Source organism: Pseudopipra pipra, chromosome 24 (genome assembly GCF_036250125.1).
Source record: "Pseudopipra pipra isolate bDixPip1 chromosome 24, bDixPip1.hap1, whole genome shotgun sequence".
Taxonomy (NCBI): domain Eukaryota; kingdom Metazoa; phylum Chordata; class Aves; order Passeriformes; family Pipridae; genus Pseudopipra; species Pseudopipra pipra.
Genome location: NC_087572.1, coordinates 5,382,064 through 5,399,458, shown reverse-complemented (window position 1 = coordinate 5,399,458; position 17,395 = coordinate 5,382,064). Strand labels below are relative to the sequence as shown.

The following is a 17,395-nucleotide window of genomic DNA, read 5'->3' as shown; positions in this document are numbered from 1 at the left end:
CAGGGAAGGAACCCCCCCTGTGCCCTCTCAGCTCACTCCCTGCTCTCCCCCCTCTCCCCAGTCGACTTCATCGGCGGGTTTGACTCCTACGGGTACCAGGCCCCACAGAAGACGTCACACCTACAGCTACAGCCGCTCTACACGTGAGTGCTCTACACGTGAGTGCTCGGGGTGACACCTCCCACCCGCCTGGGGTGCTCCAAGCCCTGTCCAGCCTGGCCTTGGACACTTCCAGGGACCCAGGGGCAGCCACAGGGTGCTCAGGGGTGCAGGAGGTGCCAAGGTACTGCACTGAGATCCTCCCGTGGCACCCTCCCAACCCAAAAGGTTTGGGCTCTGAGGTTCCATCCCGGCTGGGCAGTTCGGGGGGATGTGCCCGGGTTGGGGTTTGCGGGGTGTTTGTGCTCAGCCCCCCCTGGTAGTGCCCCCGGGGGTTTGCGGGGTGTTTGTGCTCAGCCCCTCCCTGGCAGTGCCCCCGGGGGTTTGGGGGGTGTTTGTGCTCAGCCCCCTCCTGGCAGTGCCCCCGGGGGTTTGCGGGGTGTTTGTGCTCAGCCCCTCCCTGGCACTGCCCCGGGCAGCAGCAGCTCCTCAGAGAGGCACAGCTGCCTCCTTCCCCCTCCCTCCCCACTGAGCTCCACTAGACAAACACTCCAACGAGATAAGGCTGCCAAGTCTAGAGGAATTAACCTCTGCCCGCTGCCAAAAATTAATTATATTTGCAGCCTTGTATGCAAATTCAAGGGCACGATTAGAGATGCAAAGAGGGGCTGTGGTGGAACAAATGCATCTGTGACAGTGCCGGGCACTGCCAGGCTCTCCCGTGTGCCCACCCTGGTTCTGTGCCCCCCTGTGAGGAGCTGGTCCTTCCCTGGAGCCCCCAACCCTCCAAGGGTATCATTTTTATTTACTCCAGTATTTTAGAATTTTATTTATAATTTATTTTGTAATAAATAATATGTGATTTTATATTATAAATTATATTTATTTATATTATTTTCATTATTATTTGTTATGCTATTCTTCTAGTATTTATTTATATTATTACTCCAGGTTATAGATATAATACATATATTATATACTTATATAATACATAATATATAATTATTTATAATGTATTTTATGTATTATATATAATATAATACATAAATAATATAATATAATATAATATAATATAATATAATATAATATAATATAATATAATATAATATAATATAATATAATGTAATATAATATAATATAATATAATATAATATAATATAATATAATATAATATAATATAATATAATATAATATAATATAATATAATGTAATGTAATGTAATATAATATAATATAATGTAATATATAATAAATAAATAATATAAAAATATATAATATATATGCATATATGCATACTATATTTTACGTATTAAATATACTATATATGCATTATATATATTATAGTATATATTATGTATTATGATGTAATAATATGCAAATAATAATATTCTATATAATAATATTCTATTCTATAATTTTGATATTATATTATGTATTATATATTATGTCATAATTTAGTTATATATAATATAATAATATAATAAGGTTATATAGTATATACATACATTCCAATTTATATAATATATAAATAACATTTTTATATTAAATTATATGTGGGTTTATATTTATAAGTAACACATAATTTTATTTTATTGTTTTCATTTATAATTTTCTGGGGAATAATTTTTTTCGAGGCCTGAGTGGGGCATGGTGGGGTGGGGACATAGATGGTGCCAGCACCCACATATTGGGGTCAGTGAGGGATAATCCCTCCCCCAGGTGGGTGCCCACCCTTGGATGAGTGCTCAGAGCAGCAGGAGTTGGGAATATCCACTGGGATCTCCATTTTCAGTGGTGGGAAGCTCAGGATTTGGGGGATATCAGCTGGGATATCCATTTTCAGTGGTGGGACCATCAGGATTTGGGGGATATCAGCTGGGATATCCATTTTCAGTGGTGGGAACCTCAGGATTTGGAGGATATCAGCTGGGATCTCCATTTTCAGTGGTGGGACCATCAGGATTTGGGGGATATCAGCTGGGATATCCATTTGAAGGGGTGGGACCATCAGGATTTGGGGGATATCAGCTGGGATATCCATTTGAAGGGGTGGGACCATCAGGATTTAGGGGGATATCAGCTGGGATCTCCATTTTCAGTGGTGGGACCATCAGGATTTGGGGGATATCAGCTGGGATCTCCATTTTCAGTGGTGGGAACATCAGGATTTGGGGGATATCAGCTGGGATCTCCATTTTCAGTGGTGGGAACATCAGGATTTGGGGGGATATCAGCTGGGATATCCATTTTCAGTGGTGGGAACACTGAGTTTAGACACCCAGGGGACCCAAAGGCGATGGCAGAGGAAGCTGCTGCTGAGCCCCCGGGCCGGGGCCCCCCGGGTGGGTGCAGCAGTGCTGGGGATCCCTCTGCCCCTTTCTCGGGAAGGACCCTCAGGGGAGGGACCCGGGGGGTCTCTGTGCCTCTGTCACCAGCGAGAGGCCAAACAAGGGGCTGTCCTGGCTCGGGGGGTGGGGGAGGCCACTCGTGTCCCCAGGGCCAGCTGGGCAGGACGGCAGGGCCACAGCCCCAGGAATTGGAGCTCGTTCTGCAGCTTCCAATTAGCCCTAATTGAATTAATTAGCAGCGGCGCAGGGGAGGGCTCCCACCCAGCGGGAGGAGGAGGATGTGCCACGGCAGCACCTCGTCCCCTCGGGTCCCTCCTGCCCAACCAGGGTGGCACCAGGCCCTAAATGTGTTGTGACCCCCCCCAGGACGGGGCTCTCTGCTCCGAAATCCTCCTGTAACACACGGGAAACAGGCTGGGAGCTGAGACCTGGGGCAGTTGTGACAGGGGTGTGTGGAGGGGGGGACTGGGCATGTTTCTGGTCATGATCTGTCATGATTTCATCTAAGCCCCCCCAAAAAGTGGCTCGTTCAGCCCCCCCTCCCCCCCTCCCCGGGGATGGGATGGGGAGAAAAATCGGGAAAGGGAAAACCTGGGGGGTGAGATAAGAACAATTCAATAACTGATATTAATAAATATATAATAACGAGGTTAATAGTAATGGTAGTAGTAATAACACTAATAGTATTATTGTATATTATGTATTATGTATTATATATTATATGTATTATATATATTATATATTATATATTTAATAGAATAAGATATGCAATAATATTATATAATTATATAATACTATTAAATAATATTATATATTGTATATCTTATTATATTATATATAATAAGATAATAATATATATTATATATAGTGTTATACAATAGTAGCAGCTGTAGTAGTAACAATAACAACCACAATAATAATAATAATAATAATAATAATAATGAAAAGAGGAATAAACCCCAAAAACACTGTGTCATCACGGGAGGGGACATCAACCCCTTGGGCCTCCCCAGCCTGGCCTCTGTCACTCTCTGACGTTTTTTGGGGGGTAAAAGGAGGGCAGTGGCCCTTTTAGAGCCACCTGGAGTCAGCCCAGCAGGTCCCTGTGCCCACGGCTGTGGCTCCTTGTCCCCAGGAGGGGACACACAGTGGGGGGTCTCTCTCCTGATTCCTCCTCTCCACTCCCAGGTCCGGGTAACCTCCTCCTGCCCTGGATCCCAGAGCCAGCAGTGACAGGACCCCCTGGAGCCACCACACCCCCGACGACACAACCCCTGGAGAGGGGGAGACACCACCAGGAGCCCCCACAGCAGCCCAGAACGGAGCCAGGAGCTGCACATCTGTCCCAGCTGGATGCCTCCCATCCCAAACCACTCCCAGCAGGATTTGGGTGGTGGACACAGAGGGATCCCTCCCAAGCTGTGCCACCCCTCTGGGCTCCAGCACCCCCGGGATGGGGACACGGGGACACGCAGGAGGTGGCAGCGCTCACAGGACACTCTTTGCTTCTGTTTCTCCCAGCCTGGCTCTCCTTGGAGCAGAGGGGCCCTTCCCGGTGTGCCGGGAGCCCGGAGCGGGACTGGGGCAAAAACCAGCCAGTTTGGAGCAAACTGGGACCAGGGGCAGGGGACAAACACTGCTCTGGGGACAGCAGGGGACAAACACTGCTCTGGGGACAGCAGGGGACAAACACTGCTCTGGGGACAGCAGGGCACAGAGAGCAGCATCGGCCTCCGTGGGGTTGGGACAGTTTCCTGAAACTCTGGATTTGGGGGCTGGGCTGGCTCCAAAAACAGGGGATTTGCTCACAGAAGGAATTTTCCAGCCCCCCCTCAGTTGGATGAAACAGCATTGAAGGAGCTTGGTCTGGGATGAAGAGGAGCCTCGAGGAGCTGGATCTGGACGGCAGCATCTTTCCTGGACCCCCCAAATCTGGGGACAGGGGAGGACACACAGCACCCCAAAAACCCCCCTGCCAGCCCCTCCATCCCTCCCACATTCCTGGGGGGACCTCTCCAACCTGGCAATAGCGACGCTGCTTTTGGTGCAGCCCCTTTCTGGCTGTTTTAACAAATCTAATGAATGTTTTGGGTTTGTTTGGGTTTCGTTTTTTTTTTTTTAATCATCAGTTTGGGTTTTTTATTTCATTTAAAGTGCCTGAGTAGACTCTGGCTGAGCCCCTCCCAAGGCTGACATCGTGCCTTCAGCAACGCTGTGCCCCCACCAGGGCTCCCCTGTGCCCCCAGCCTCTCACCCGGGGGCCTCCCTGCAGCCCCTTCATCCACGGGGGTCTCGGTGGTAAATCCATCCCTCAGCTCCGGTGGCAGAAGAGGGATGTTGGCACCAGGGGAATGTTCTGGAGGGGGGGGAGGAATGTGGGAGGTGTGTTGGGCAGCAAAGCAAAACGAGCTGGGAAGGAAAAGCCTCAATAGAAGGATCCAAAAAACAAGTTTCCTGAAACATCCCAGCTCCACCAGCCCCGTTCTCCTTTTTTTTTTTCCTGGAGGTGGGATGAGGCTCCTTCAGGATCCCTGGGTCCGGCCCCAAGCCCACCCTTCGCATCGGGGAGCAGGGGGTGTCAGATGAATTCCAGCTCCCAGGTGTTTGTCCTTCAGTCCTGGGGTATTTGGGGACTTTTTGTTTCACCCTGGAGTGATTTTTTCCAGCGAGGTGAAGTGCCACCACCCCGAGCTGGGATGAGCTGCAGCCACCCCACAGCCCCTCTGCCGCCTCCAGCCAAGCTGTGAACTCTACAGGCAATAATTTATCCACCCTTTCTCCCTCTTTTCCCCAAGGAAAACCGTGTTTTTCAGGCAATGCATCCCCCCTCATCCCCCAAAACACATCCCCATCCCCACGGGCTGCCCAGCCCCAGGACCAGCAGCATTTTTGGGGTTTATTTTCCTCTCCAGGACAAAGGATCCTCTCGCTGACCTGCCATGGGATGGGATGGGATGGGATGGAACTGGCAGACACTCACCTGCTCCAAACCCTTCTCAAATCCATCAGGAAGCAGAAGGACAAGGTTGCTGGCCTCTAGGACTCTTGGGCAGAGCTCCCTGCCCCGGGCTCGGCGGGAGCCAGGCACCGGCGCTCCGCCACCTTCGGTCTGTTCTTTTCTTTCCGTTGGCTTGGTTTTCTATGAGCCTGTATTTGTAATGTGGACCCAGGATTTCTTTTCTATTCCGTAATTATAAAAGTCGAAGGAAAGTTTCAGCTGCTGGTGTCCTGCTTCTGGCACTTCCCTGGGCGGTTCAGTCGATTAAAAAGCGCCGGGTGGGGTTTTCTTTACTTATTTTTAATTTTTGCTCTTTTGCCCCCCATTAACTCTGCCTCCTCCTTCCCAAGGGCTCTGCATCCCCCACCTTTCCCCATCTTACAGAATCACAGAATGGTTTGGGTTGGAAGGGACCTTAAAGCCCATCCAGTGCCACCCCCTCCATGGGCAGGGACACCTTCCACTGGCCCAGGTTGCTCCAACCTGGCCTTGGGCACTTCCAGGGATCCAGGGGCAGCCACAGCTTCTCTGGGCAACCTGTGCCAGGGCCTCACCATCCTCATAGGGAAGAATTCTTTCCTAATATCCACTCTAAACCTACTCTCTGTCAGTCTGAAGCCATTCCCCCTTGTCCTGTCCCTCCAGGCCCTTGGAAATTGTCTCTCTCCATCTTTGTTGTCCTCTCCCTTCAGGCCTTGCAAGGCCACAATTAGGTCATTCCAAAGCCTTCCCTCCTCCAGGTGAACCCCCCCAGCTCTCCCAGCCTGGCTCCAGAGCAGAGGGGCTCCAGGTGCAGCACCAGCACTTGGCTTTGTTAAACCTCATGAGATTCCAGCCCTTCTTTGGATGATGCCCTGGGAAGATTCTGCCTCTTCCCTCACTGCCCACACAGGTGAATCCCTCCCTGCTAGTAAAATAACAGAAAAAAACCCTTTAAAATAAGAAGAAAAGCATCAAAGCACCGTCCTCTGGGCTGGGTGGGGGTCCCAGCAGCATCCATCAGGCTGGGTGTGGGATACTGGTGTTTGGAACATCCCATCCCTGTTCATGGGGGCAGCCAAGGGGCCTTCAACCTCCCTTCTCCTAAGAGAAATATTAATAAACACACAAAGAAATATTAATAACCCCCCAAATAAATAGTAACACCCCCCCTCCCGAATAATATTAAGACCCTCTCTGGGCTGTTTTTGCAAGCTGGATACTCAAAATCAAGTTTTTCAGGCCTCCCAGGAGGGAGGGTATGGATCCCCTGGGTTGTGGCCACAGCCCCCAGGAAAATTTCCTTTTCTCCCCAGATATTCCCATTTTCTGGCACCACAGCAGCAATTTTAATCCAGTTTAAAGCTGCCCCTTCGGGGTGATGTTTGCTCCACACGTGGTTTCATTCCAAGCATCCAAAGCCATTTCACTTGCTCTGTGTTTAATTGATTCCAGCCTTTTCCAGCTTGGAGAGGGAAGGACGGGGGTAATGACGCTGAATTAAATCTTACTTTTGTATCAGCGTGGAATGTGGTGAGGCTGGGGCAGCAAATCCAGTGTCCCCAGTGACACTGGGAGCCATGGCAGCTCCTTTCCCCAGGCTGAGCTCCCCTTGACAACTCCTTGCCATGACATTTTGCCACCAGCATTTTGGGGACACAATGCCTGTCTTGTCTTGTTCCCACTGGTTCCCAAATCTCTGTCCCTGTGGGAAGGAGGTGGCATGGGAAGAGGCTGGAGCACAGCCATCCCCAGCAGCCCTGGGTGGTCCTGAGCCAACTGGATGTCACCAGGTCACCCACAGGTCCCACTGGCTCTGCTGTGAGATCCCATCCCCAGGGTCTGGACTTTAATAGAAAAGACTAAAAACAGGTTTCCAGGCCTAAAAGCTGTAGATTTTAGTGGGGTGTCCAGGGATGGAAGAGCTGCAGTGTTTGCCCTGGCCTTGGGGACAGCAGGGTGTGCCAGCACCCTGGGGACAGGGGTGGTTTGGCCAAGCCAGGGAGGGTGGGGGTGAAGGTGTCCCCCACTGAGGCACAGGGGGACAAGGAGCCTCCAGCTGGGGTGTGTCCCCAGGGAGGGGACACAAAGGACCCCTGGGGTGGGTGCAGCCTCTGGGGCAGGGGGGGACAGCACCCACCACCTCCGTGGGGAATGGGAGGGGTGTGGGTGCAGGCTGATCCAGCCAGCGTGGTGTCCCTTGGCTCAGACCCAGGGAGGGGGGAGGAGCTGTTTTGGGGAGGGTGAGCAGGGATGGAGGCCTGTTTCTATGGCAACAGAGGCCAATCGGACCTTGTAGCCATGGGAAGAAGTGAGGCAGCACCAACGTGGACCTGCTGGAGCATCCCATGGACACACTGCTGGAACATCCCATGGACACACTGCTGGAGCATCCCATGGACACACTGCTGGAGCATCCCATGGACACACTGCTGGAGCATCCCATGGACACACTGCTGGAGCATGCCATGGACACACTGCTGGAACATTCCATGGACACACTGCTGGAACATCCCATGGACACACTGCTGGAGCATCCCATGGACACACTGCTGGAGCATTCCATGGACACACTGCTGGAGCATTCCATGGACACACCGTTGGAGCATCCCATGGACACACCACTGGAGCATTCCATGGACACACTACTGGAGCATCCCAGAGTTGTCCTGCTGGAGCATCTCACAGTCACAGTGCTGGAGCACCCAAGGACTCACTGCTGGAGCATCCCATGGACACACTGCTGGAGCATCCCATGGACACACTGCTGGAACATCCCATGGACACACTGCTGGAGCATCCCATGGACACACTGCTGGAGCATCCCATGGACACACTGCTGGAGCATCCCATGGACACACTGCAGGAACATCCCATGGACACACTGCTGGAGCATCCCACTGCTCCTCCTCCCCAACTGGGAGGAAGGAAGGAACTTGTTTGCCTGCCCACATCCATGGATCTGCCTCTTGCCAAACAACCTTGTGCTGCCCAGCCTGTCCCAGCTCTGCAGCCTGTCTGGGCATGCCAGGAAAGCCTCCAACAGTAATGGTGCTCCAGCCTCTGGCCTCTCCATGCCTAGGTTCTGCCCCCTGTACCTTGGATTCTGCCTCTTCCTTCACTGCCCACACAGGTGATTCCTTCCCTGGGAGTAAAATAACAGAACAGAAAACCTTTTAAAATAAGTAGATTTATAACAAGGGCCGTTAAGGGCAGGTGAGCACCAAACTGGAGGCTGAAATAGGCTTCTTAAAGTGATTTTCGATTAAAATCTTTTGTTCTGAGAGACGTCTTCCAGTTCATAAGCAAAGGTTTGGAACCTTTGGTTTTACAGCCATAATTATCTTTTGAGAGCAGCAGGGGAAATTCTCCCAAATAAAAATGATCACACAAATGTCAGCTGCCACCTGCACCGTGTGACATCCTCATCCTGCTCCCGCCTGAGTCTGGAGCCAGGATGTGAACCCAACATTCCCAGCAGTGACGCTCTTGCTGCCCCCAAAAACATCAGGACACCTCAGATGTAAAACAGCAGCGAGTGTGGGCATTGCATCAGTGCTCCCAGTCCTGGGGGGGTTCACTTTGAACCCCTCCCACCCTGGACAAGCCAGTCCCCCCTCCCAGCCCCTGTCCCCTGCCTGGCCGGGGCTGGGCCGTAATTACAGAGTCCGAGCGTCGCTCGCCGTCTGAACAAACCCTGTGTCACCCCAAACAGGAAGGGCAGGAAGAAAAACGAGTCGATTTTCTTCCATCCCAAGCCCGGCAAAGAAGTGGCTGAGGAGCAACAAAGGATTGATTTACCCTGAGCAGAAGCTCCAGCTCCCGCCCGCGGCCACTGGACCCCGGTGTGGCACAGATGGTGAGGAGGAAAAAAGCCGCTTTCACAGCCCCACACAAAGGCATAGAGACGCTTTTCAGGGGCTGGAGGAGAGCTGGGGATCCAGCTGCCCTGCTCCAAGGTGTGCTGAGCTCCCAGGGAATGGCAGCAGGGCAGGAGGGAGGCTGTGGGATGCGGTGGGGGAATGGAATAGCGGTGCTTTGCCCTTCGCAGGGAAGCTCAACACTTGCTCCTGGTGGTAAATTGATTATTTGGGGCCTTATTTTTCCTCCTTTGATTCTTTAGCAAGGAGGGATGTTCTCCAGGGGTCCCTCCCAGGTGGGAGATGTGGCAACCCTAAAAGGCACCCTCCTCCTGAACCCGCTTCACCCATGGCATGGGTGGGAGGCCCCGAAATGCCCGGCCCTTCATCCCCAGGAAGGTGCCCTTGGCAGTGCTCCCGTCACCTCTGCTCCCAGCTGGAAGGTGACACACGGATGGGTGTTCACTCCCATGAATGTTGGAGGGATGTGATGGCAGCTCCAGGGTTTTCCCTGCTGGATGTAGTGCAGCCATGGGCACACACAGGATTTTTTCATTCCATATATAACTATATAAATATATATTTATATATGTATGTATGTATCTATGAATATGTATATATGTGTACATATATAAAAATATATTTTCTGAATATATAAATATATTTAATATATAATTTTATTAAAAACAATTCATATATATACTATTTTTAGATATTCATGCATATATGTATATATTATAAGTATATACATATATAAGTATATATTGTGTATATACACTACATATACATATATATGTATATATTGTGTATATATGTGTATATATATAAAAACATACTTTGTGAATATATAAAATATATTTTATTAATACATAATTTTATATAAATATATTAAATATTTCATAGATATAATTTATATTTTCACGTATATATGTGTATATTACATGTATATATATACACATATATACACATGTGTATATATGCATATATTATGTATGTGTACATACATAAACATATTTTGTGAATATATAAAAATATATTTTATTAGTACATAATTTTATATAAATGTATAGAATAATTCATAGATATATTTTTAATGATCACATATATATGTATATATGTATATATGTATATATACACATATACATGTGTGTAGTATATATATGTGTACATATATATAACATATTTTGTGAATATATATATTGTATTAATATATATTTTTACATAAATATATAAAATAATTCACATGTTATATATAAAATATATGGACCCATCACTCTCTAGGAGCAGCCTTTGCCTGAGCAAAGCAACCCCCTGCTCTGGCCCTGCCATAGATCCAGCTCCAAATCAGAGAGTTTTCAGCTCCAGAGCACCAGAAAGGGGTTAAAAACCGAACGGAGTGAGGCCTGGGTGTGGTCTGGAGTAAATCCACGCAGGTACAGTCCAGGTGGGGGCGAGAACAGGGAATAACAGGAAAATTCCCACCTGGGGTTGGCAGAACACGCAGCCAAAGCTCAGGGCCCTTCAAACCAGACATCTCAGGGGGCTCTGCAATCCACCCTCCCCCCGGGGGTGCTCCTGCCAACCCCCCCTGCAGCGGCACTCGGGTAAATCCCGGGCTGCCAGCATCCCGGGGAAGGGGCACCGCCACCCCAAAATCCCGGTCTGCCAGCATCCCGGGGAAGGGGCACCGCCACCCCAAAATCCCGGGCTGCCAGCATCCCGGGGAAGGGGCACCACCGCCCCAAAGCCCGGGGACACCCTGCCAGGCACCTCCACGGTGCTGCCCCACTGCCCTCGTCCCTCTCCAGCCTCCCAGGAGGAGCAGGGGCGGCTCCAGGGGGTGAATCAGCCCTTCCGAGCACGGACTTGCTGCTTCCCAATCCCGCTGAGGCAATGAGGCTCCTCATCCAGGTGTTCCCGAGCCTCTCATCCGTGAAATGGAGACCGAACCGGGAGCTGTGGGGAGGAGCTGGGAGCTCAGGGCTGGGAAGCACCAGGACAGCCCTGGGAGCTCAGGGCTGGGAAGCACCAGGACAGCCCTGGGAGCTCAGGGCTGGGAAGCACCGGGACAGCCCTGGGAGCTCAGGGCTGAGAAGCACCAGGACAGCCCTGCAAGCTCCAGTGCGGGGAGGGCATGTGATCCGAGGGCTGCTGGGGCAAAGCGAGGCAGCAGCGGGGTGGGATAAATCATTCCCGGGCCCAACAAACCCCAGGCCTCCCTCTGAGCAGAAGGAGCCGCGCTGGGAGGTTTTCCTGGCAAAGCCCTGGGCCTCCAAGCGCTGCCCGGGCAGCTCTCGCTGTGCAAAGCGCCTTCGCCTCCGGGCCGGGCGGCTCCCGGAGCTCCTGTGACACGGGGGAACGTGCCAGCAGAGGCAGGAGGTGGCCGGGACCCGCGGCTCTCACCCCGGGCTGGGCTGGGCTGGGCTGCAGGAGGAGCAGCTGCTCCGGGCAGAGCCACGAGAGCCGCCTCCCGCGAGGGGGAAGGTGCAGTAAAACAGCCCCCACCCAGGAACAGCTTCCAGCCGGTGCCAGGGCACAGCTCCCGTCCAAACCAAAGGTGTGCGTGGGTGGAGGGATGGCAGGAGCTCAGCTTGGCGCAAGGGGCTCTCTGGACACAAAGAGAGGAGGGAGGAGGCACCCAGGGAGCCCTGAAGGTGGTGGCAAGGAGGTTTAGGGGGATACTGGTGCCAGCAGGGATTGGGGATCCTCTGATCTTCTGGTGTCTCCAGTGTGCTCTTGATCCAGGCCTGAGATCTCCATCTTCACACCGTTTCTGGTTGGCTCCCAGTTTTCTCCTCGTGGTTGGTATGAATTATTCCCCCTTCAGCTGTTGTCTCAGAGGTAAAAGAGCAAGAAAATGAGGGGCAAGAAATAGGAAGAGGCAGAATAATGTGGCAGGTGCTGTCTGATGGTACCTGTTGGGAGCAGAGAGGCTCCACCTTCACCCTTCGCCCTTTATTGCTCAGCAAACGCTCCTGTAACACCTTGGATTTCACCAAAACTGCTCAGAGAGAAGAAAAGCAGAAGCATTTTAAGCATCAGCCCTCTATCCTCCATGCTGTGAACTCCTTCCAGCTTGGGCAGGAGGGGACACGGGGGTCCCACACCCCCATCTCCCCTCTGCCCTGGGGCAGAGTCAGCCCTGTCACCTTGTCTGTGAACCTGTAATTAAAGCCTGGATTGCAAAACATGTGCCTAAGGGGGCTGAATTAAGGTTACACAGGTAAATGTAACACTGATATTTCCTAAATCTGAGCACAGGAGTGTGCAGCTGACAGGGTGATGTCTCTTGAAATGTGACAGTTTTTGGGGCTATTGTTTTTTTCTTGGCTGGGAACAGAACAGGGAACGCATCTTGAACACGCAGCGAGCAGAGCAGTGCCCTGGGGAGGGCCCAGGGAGGCAGCAGTGACAGCCTGGCAGCAGGAGCTTGGTGTCACCCTCTGCAGTGTGACAAGGACAAGAGCAAATTGGACAAATTGAACACCAAGAAATAACGTCTGGGAAAGCTGGAAGCAAAGAGAAGTGGGACTGGGGGCTGGGAAAACCTTGTGGCTGATAGAGCCTGTGAAAAGAATCACAGAATATCCTGAGCCGAAGGGACCCACAAGGATCATTGAGTCCAACCCCTGGCCCTGCACAGACACCCCAACAATCCCACCCTGTCCCTCAGAGCGTTGTCCAAACTCTCCTGGAGCTCTGGCAGCCTTGGGGCCGTGCCCACTGCCCTGGGGAGCCTGGGCAGTGCTGCCCACCCTCATGAGTCACTGCTCACCCCTTGCTCCTGTGTGGGCACTGCTGCCCTGTGGCTGCCTCCAGCAATGGTGCATGTTTTCCAATGTATAACATATTCCAGTAAATAGCTCTGTCTGCAGGGGAAGGATCCTCTGGCCTCAGTGTTGTGCTCCAGCCCAGCTCAGCTCTGGGGATGTTTATGAAACAGAGGAAGGGCGACACTTTGCAAGGACAGAGAGTGAAAGGACAAGGGGGAATGTTTTTTAAGTAAGAGAGATTTAGATTAGATAGTAGGAGGAAATCCTTCCCTGGGAGGGTGGTGAGGCCCTGGTACAGATTGCCTGTGGCTGCCCCATCCCTGGAAGTGTCCAAGGCAGGTTGGAGCAACCTGGATTAGTGGAAGGTGTCCCTGTCCATGCTTTAAGATGAGCTTTAAGGTCCCCTCCCACCCAAACCATTCCATGATTCTATGGTCTATGACTCCATGGCTCTGTTGGAGAGGCAGGAGGAACCTCGCTCCCGTTTTCCAGAGCTGGGGCAGAGCTGATGCAACGTGCAATGCAAATGAGCCCCACGGAGCGGGCGGAGGGAAATCACTCCCCACCAAATGCAATCAGGCCACGGGACTGTGAGGAGAAGTCATGTGGACTGAGAGGGTAACAGGCTTCCAGAGGGCTTAGTCATGTAATTGCCCGTTGAGAAAATCCAGCCTGGATGTGTTTAATGATAACAAACAAGCTGGGAAGCTTAATCAGCCTCCTGCTTCGGAGCTTTACCAATCAGAAATCGGGAAAAGGAATGGGGGGATGATCCTCAAGAAGGGATGTCACACAAGACCCACTAAGAACGTGGTGTTGCTCCTACCAGTGGCAGCAAACAGGGACAAGGTGCCCCCAGTGGGTGTGAAATGTCCCCAGGCAGCTTTTACCTGCTTCACTGGTGGGGCATCAGCCCTGTGCCCCATCCCCTTGCTCCAGGGGGGTTCCATACCACACAAAAGGGAAGTGGGGCGGTGTAAGGATCCAGCTTGGACTTTGGGGTGACCCAGCTAGACCACACACAGGTACAACCCTTTGACTCCCCAGGCTGTGAGTGGCCAGGGACATGTTTGGAGGGACAGATGCTGTGAGTGGGATGCCCTGAACAGGGACGAGTCTCTGCCAGGACTTGGGAAGTGGCAGCCATGGATCCTGCAGCTCCTCCTAGCTGGATCTCAACCACAGGGACACTGCAGTGGGGACACTGCAGCCACATCCCTCCTGGGAGGACAGTGCCACCACCCAAACTCTCCTGCCTGGAGCTGCCTTGCAAAGCCACAGGAATTTTCAGATCCCATCAGCTCCCGAGCCTGTGCTCCATCCAACTGCTGTCCCCTGACAGCACAACACTGACCTACCTGTCTGCAAGTTCTTGTGGGGTGGTGGCTCCTCATACCCCTATCACTCATTTATTTAATCCATCAGCACCTCTCCCAGCAGCTCTGGATCCCCACAGGGTTTGGCTGTGGGTTCAAAGGGCTGATGGAAAGGTGGGAATGTGAGCAGGGCTCAGCCCCTCTCTGGCTGCCGTGACACGTCCTCACACTGAGGTCGAGGGGAAAACCCAGGTGGTTTATAAAACAAACAAGAGTTTCCTTTTTCCTGGTTTACAGCTGCTGCAGGTTCTTTGTGTGGCTGCTGTTTCTGCAGGTTTCTCAATTAACTTTTCCTTAACAGGCTGGATGAGGGGGGTGGCAGAGGGGCACTCGAGGATCCTTCCCGAAGACACTCGGCACCACAACATTTTCCAACATTGTCCCTACCAAAAACATTTCTTGCTGTCTGATCCCTGGGAAAATCACCTTCTTGAACCCACAAGAGTGAAAAGAATCCTGTGTGTCTCCTCTTATCCTGGATTTAACCCACTCTAGATCCCATAAATCCATCCTGGTTTTATCTCCACTTCTCCAGGGCATTTTTCCTGGCTGCTTCTGGCTGTCTCCTCCTGCAGTGACTCTGTGAGCTGTGGCAAACTGGAGGGAGGACCGCAGAGGACATCACTGGGGTCATAGAACTTTAGGATGGTTTAGGTTGGAAGGACCTTAAATCTCATCCCTTTCCACCCCCTGCCATGGGCAGGGACACCTTCCACTAGCCCAGGTTGCTCCAAGCCCCGTCCAACCTGGCCTTGGACACTTCCAGGGATCCAGGGGCAGCCACAGCTTCTCTGGGCAACCTGGGCCAGGGCCTCCCCACCCTCACAGCCAAGAATTTCTTCCCAACATCCAAACTAAACCTACTCTTCTTCAGTTTGAAGCCATTCCCCCTTGTCCTGTCACTCCAGGCCCTTGGAAATAGTCTCTCTCCATCATTCTTGTAGCTCCTTCAGGTCCTGGAAGGCCACAGTTTGGTCACCCTGAAGCTTCTCTTCTCCAGGCTGGTCAATCCCAACTCTCCCAGCCTTTCCTCCCAGCAGAGCTGCTCCACCCTTCCCATCATCTTGGTGCCTCCTCTGGACTCGCTCCGGCAGCTCCATGTCCTTCCTCTGCTGGAAGCCCATCCTCCTGGGATGCAGAGGAAGGCATTGGCACATTTTCTAATCATGGGACAAGTGGCACAGCTTTTCCAGCTGCCTCCATGAACACAGAGAGGAAACAGTGGGATTTGCAGTTAAAGACCCTCAAACCCAGAGTGACTTGGCCCTTGCACCCGGGGTGGGGGGCTCTGTGTCAGGCTGAAGCACAGCTGAGGGGTGGGAGTTGCTTCAAAACTTTAATTTTAGGGGGCTGTATTTTTACAAGAAAAAGCATCTCTGCAGCCGAAATGAAACTTCAGACTGGGCTGTTGCCAAGGTGGGTCCACAGCCAGAATTCCCTTTGGTTTTGCCGTAACCGCAGCGTCTCACCAGCTGCTTTTAGACAGTTGGCTGCTGACTCCTGAAAAAGTCTGAGCTGGGTGTCTCAACAAGAGCTGGAAACCCACAGGCAAAAGGTGCTGGAAACCAGGGGTTTATCTGATCACTGAAAGCTGCTGCAGAAATGGGGGATGTTTCCAGTCTGGGCAATGACAGGCCCAGCTCGGAAGGTGTTTATGTGCATGCAGGACTGGGCTCCCACGGGAATGTCCCTGATCTGAGGTGTCTTCCATCCTTGTGGGGCAGCTGATGGAGCAATGGATGGGTCAGCACGTGCTCAGGGACAAGCACTGAAGCTGCCCAGCCAGTCACTGCTTTGTGTCTGGGGTTTGACGAAACGCCGTCCCAGTGATGCAAATGAATGATGCACTTGGCTCCCCAAGGAGATTTTGGTCAAGGCAGCACATTTTGAAAATATTCTGTGTAAAGACCTCAGCAGTTTTTGGCTTGGTTTGGAAAAAATCGAGTCATTCGGTGGATTTGTATTTTTTTCTGGTGGCCAACAGAATGTTGGTGCCCTACTGAAGGACTCGGCAAAATCCCTCTGGTTTTTAATTCCAGAGACCAAGTTGTCATTGAAATAAAAGTGCAGGATCTCCCTGCGCTTCCCCAAGGCTGGGGACAGTCAGAGCTGCCTGGGGCAGCACTGAAGCCACTCACCTGCGATTTCTGGACACGCTCAATCCGTTTGCTTTCCCAGGTGAATCCCCCGCCCTGTGCACGTGTCTGCTCCGTTGGGCTGTGGGAAGCTCTGCTCCCGGGAGGATGAATCACAGCACTGCTGAGTTTATTTGCTCTCGGACTCTTTCAAAGAGAAGACGGTGTTGGGCATTGTGCCACCAGGAACAGTGTCTGGGCAGAGCATGGATGGAGGGTCAGGGCTCGGGCATTTGGCTTGTGTGTGTAATTATGATGTTCAGTGAAGAGCACAGTTGACTGAAGCGCCTTCTGTGGTCAATGGAGGGAGAAATGTCCTTCTAGTGAGTCATTTGGAGGTAGGAGAACATCAAGTACTTTCTGGAGACCCCTTTTGCTCTTGATAGATGAAGATGTATCCTGGGATAGCTTATGCCAGGTCTGGGATGGGATGAGCCAGGGCCAGGCAGCTTGGGGCTGTCCGTGGTGGCCAACAATGCAACAAAGGTCAGAAGGACATTTCCACACCCAGGAGGACAAAACCACCAGGAAGGTTTTTGCTATGGAGGTGGAAGTTATTTTACTGCTCTCACTGACTCTTCCTCCCACTCTGCCGGTTCTCTGTGGCTCTGAAGCCTCCAGAGCAGCATGTTCTCCCAGTGGGAGACTTTGCACGGACTGCAACAAGCTGGGAGCTTGGGCAAGGTCTGAAGGGGAAGAGAGGATGGCAGTGCTGGGAGGCAGAAGAAGCTGTGGGAGAGATGGAAGCGCTGGCGGTGAGACCCAAACTCAGTCCTACAGCCACGGGCTGCATGTCCCAACATGCCATTTCCCTGTGCCTTTCTCCCT

The 17,395-nt window shown here is 51.7% G+C and overlaps 1 protein-coding gene across 1 annotated transcript in view; it reads left to right on the top strand.

Moving 5' to 3' along the window:
• The window catches only part of NKAIN1 (sodium/potassium transporting ATPase interacting 1), a 36,167-nt gene extending 30,505 nt beyond the window's left edge, over nt 1–5,662 (top strand). Inside the window, exons 6-7 of the mRNA XM_064635493.1 lie at nt 62–143; nt 3,635–5,662. Coding sequence (XP_064491563.1) covers nt 62–143; nt 3,635–3,644 — 92 coding nt within the window. The 3' untranslated portion in view covers nt 3,645–5,662. The remainder of the gene's footprint in view (nt 1–61; nt 144–3,634) is intronic.
• Nucleotides 5,663–17,395: the final 11,733 nt, after the last annotated feature.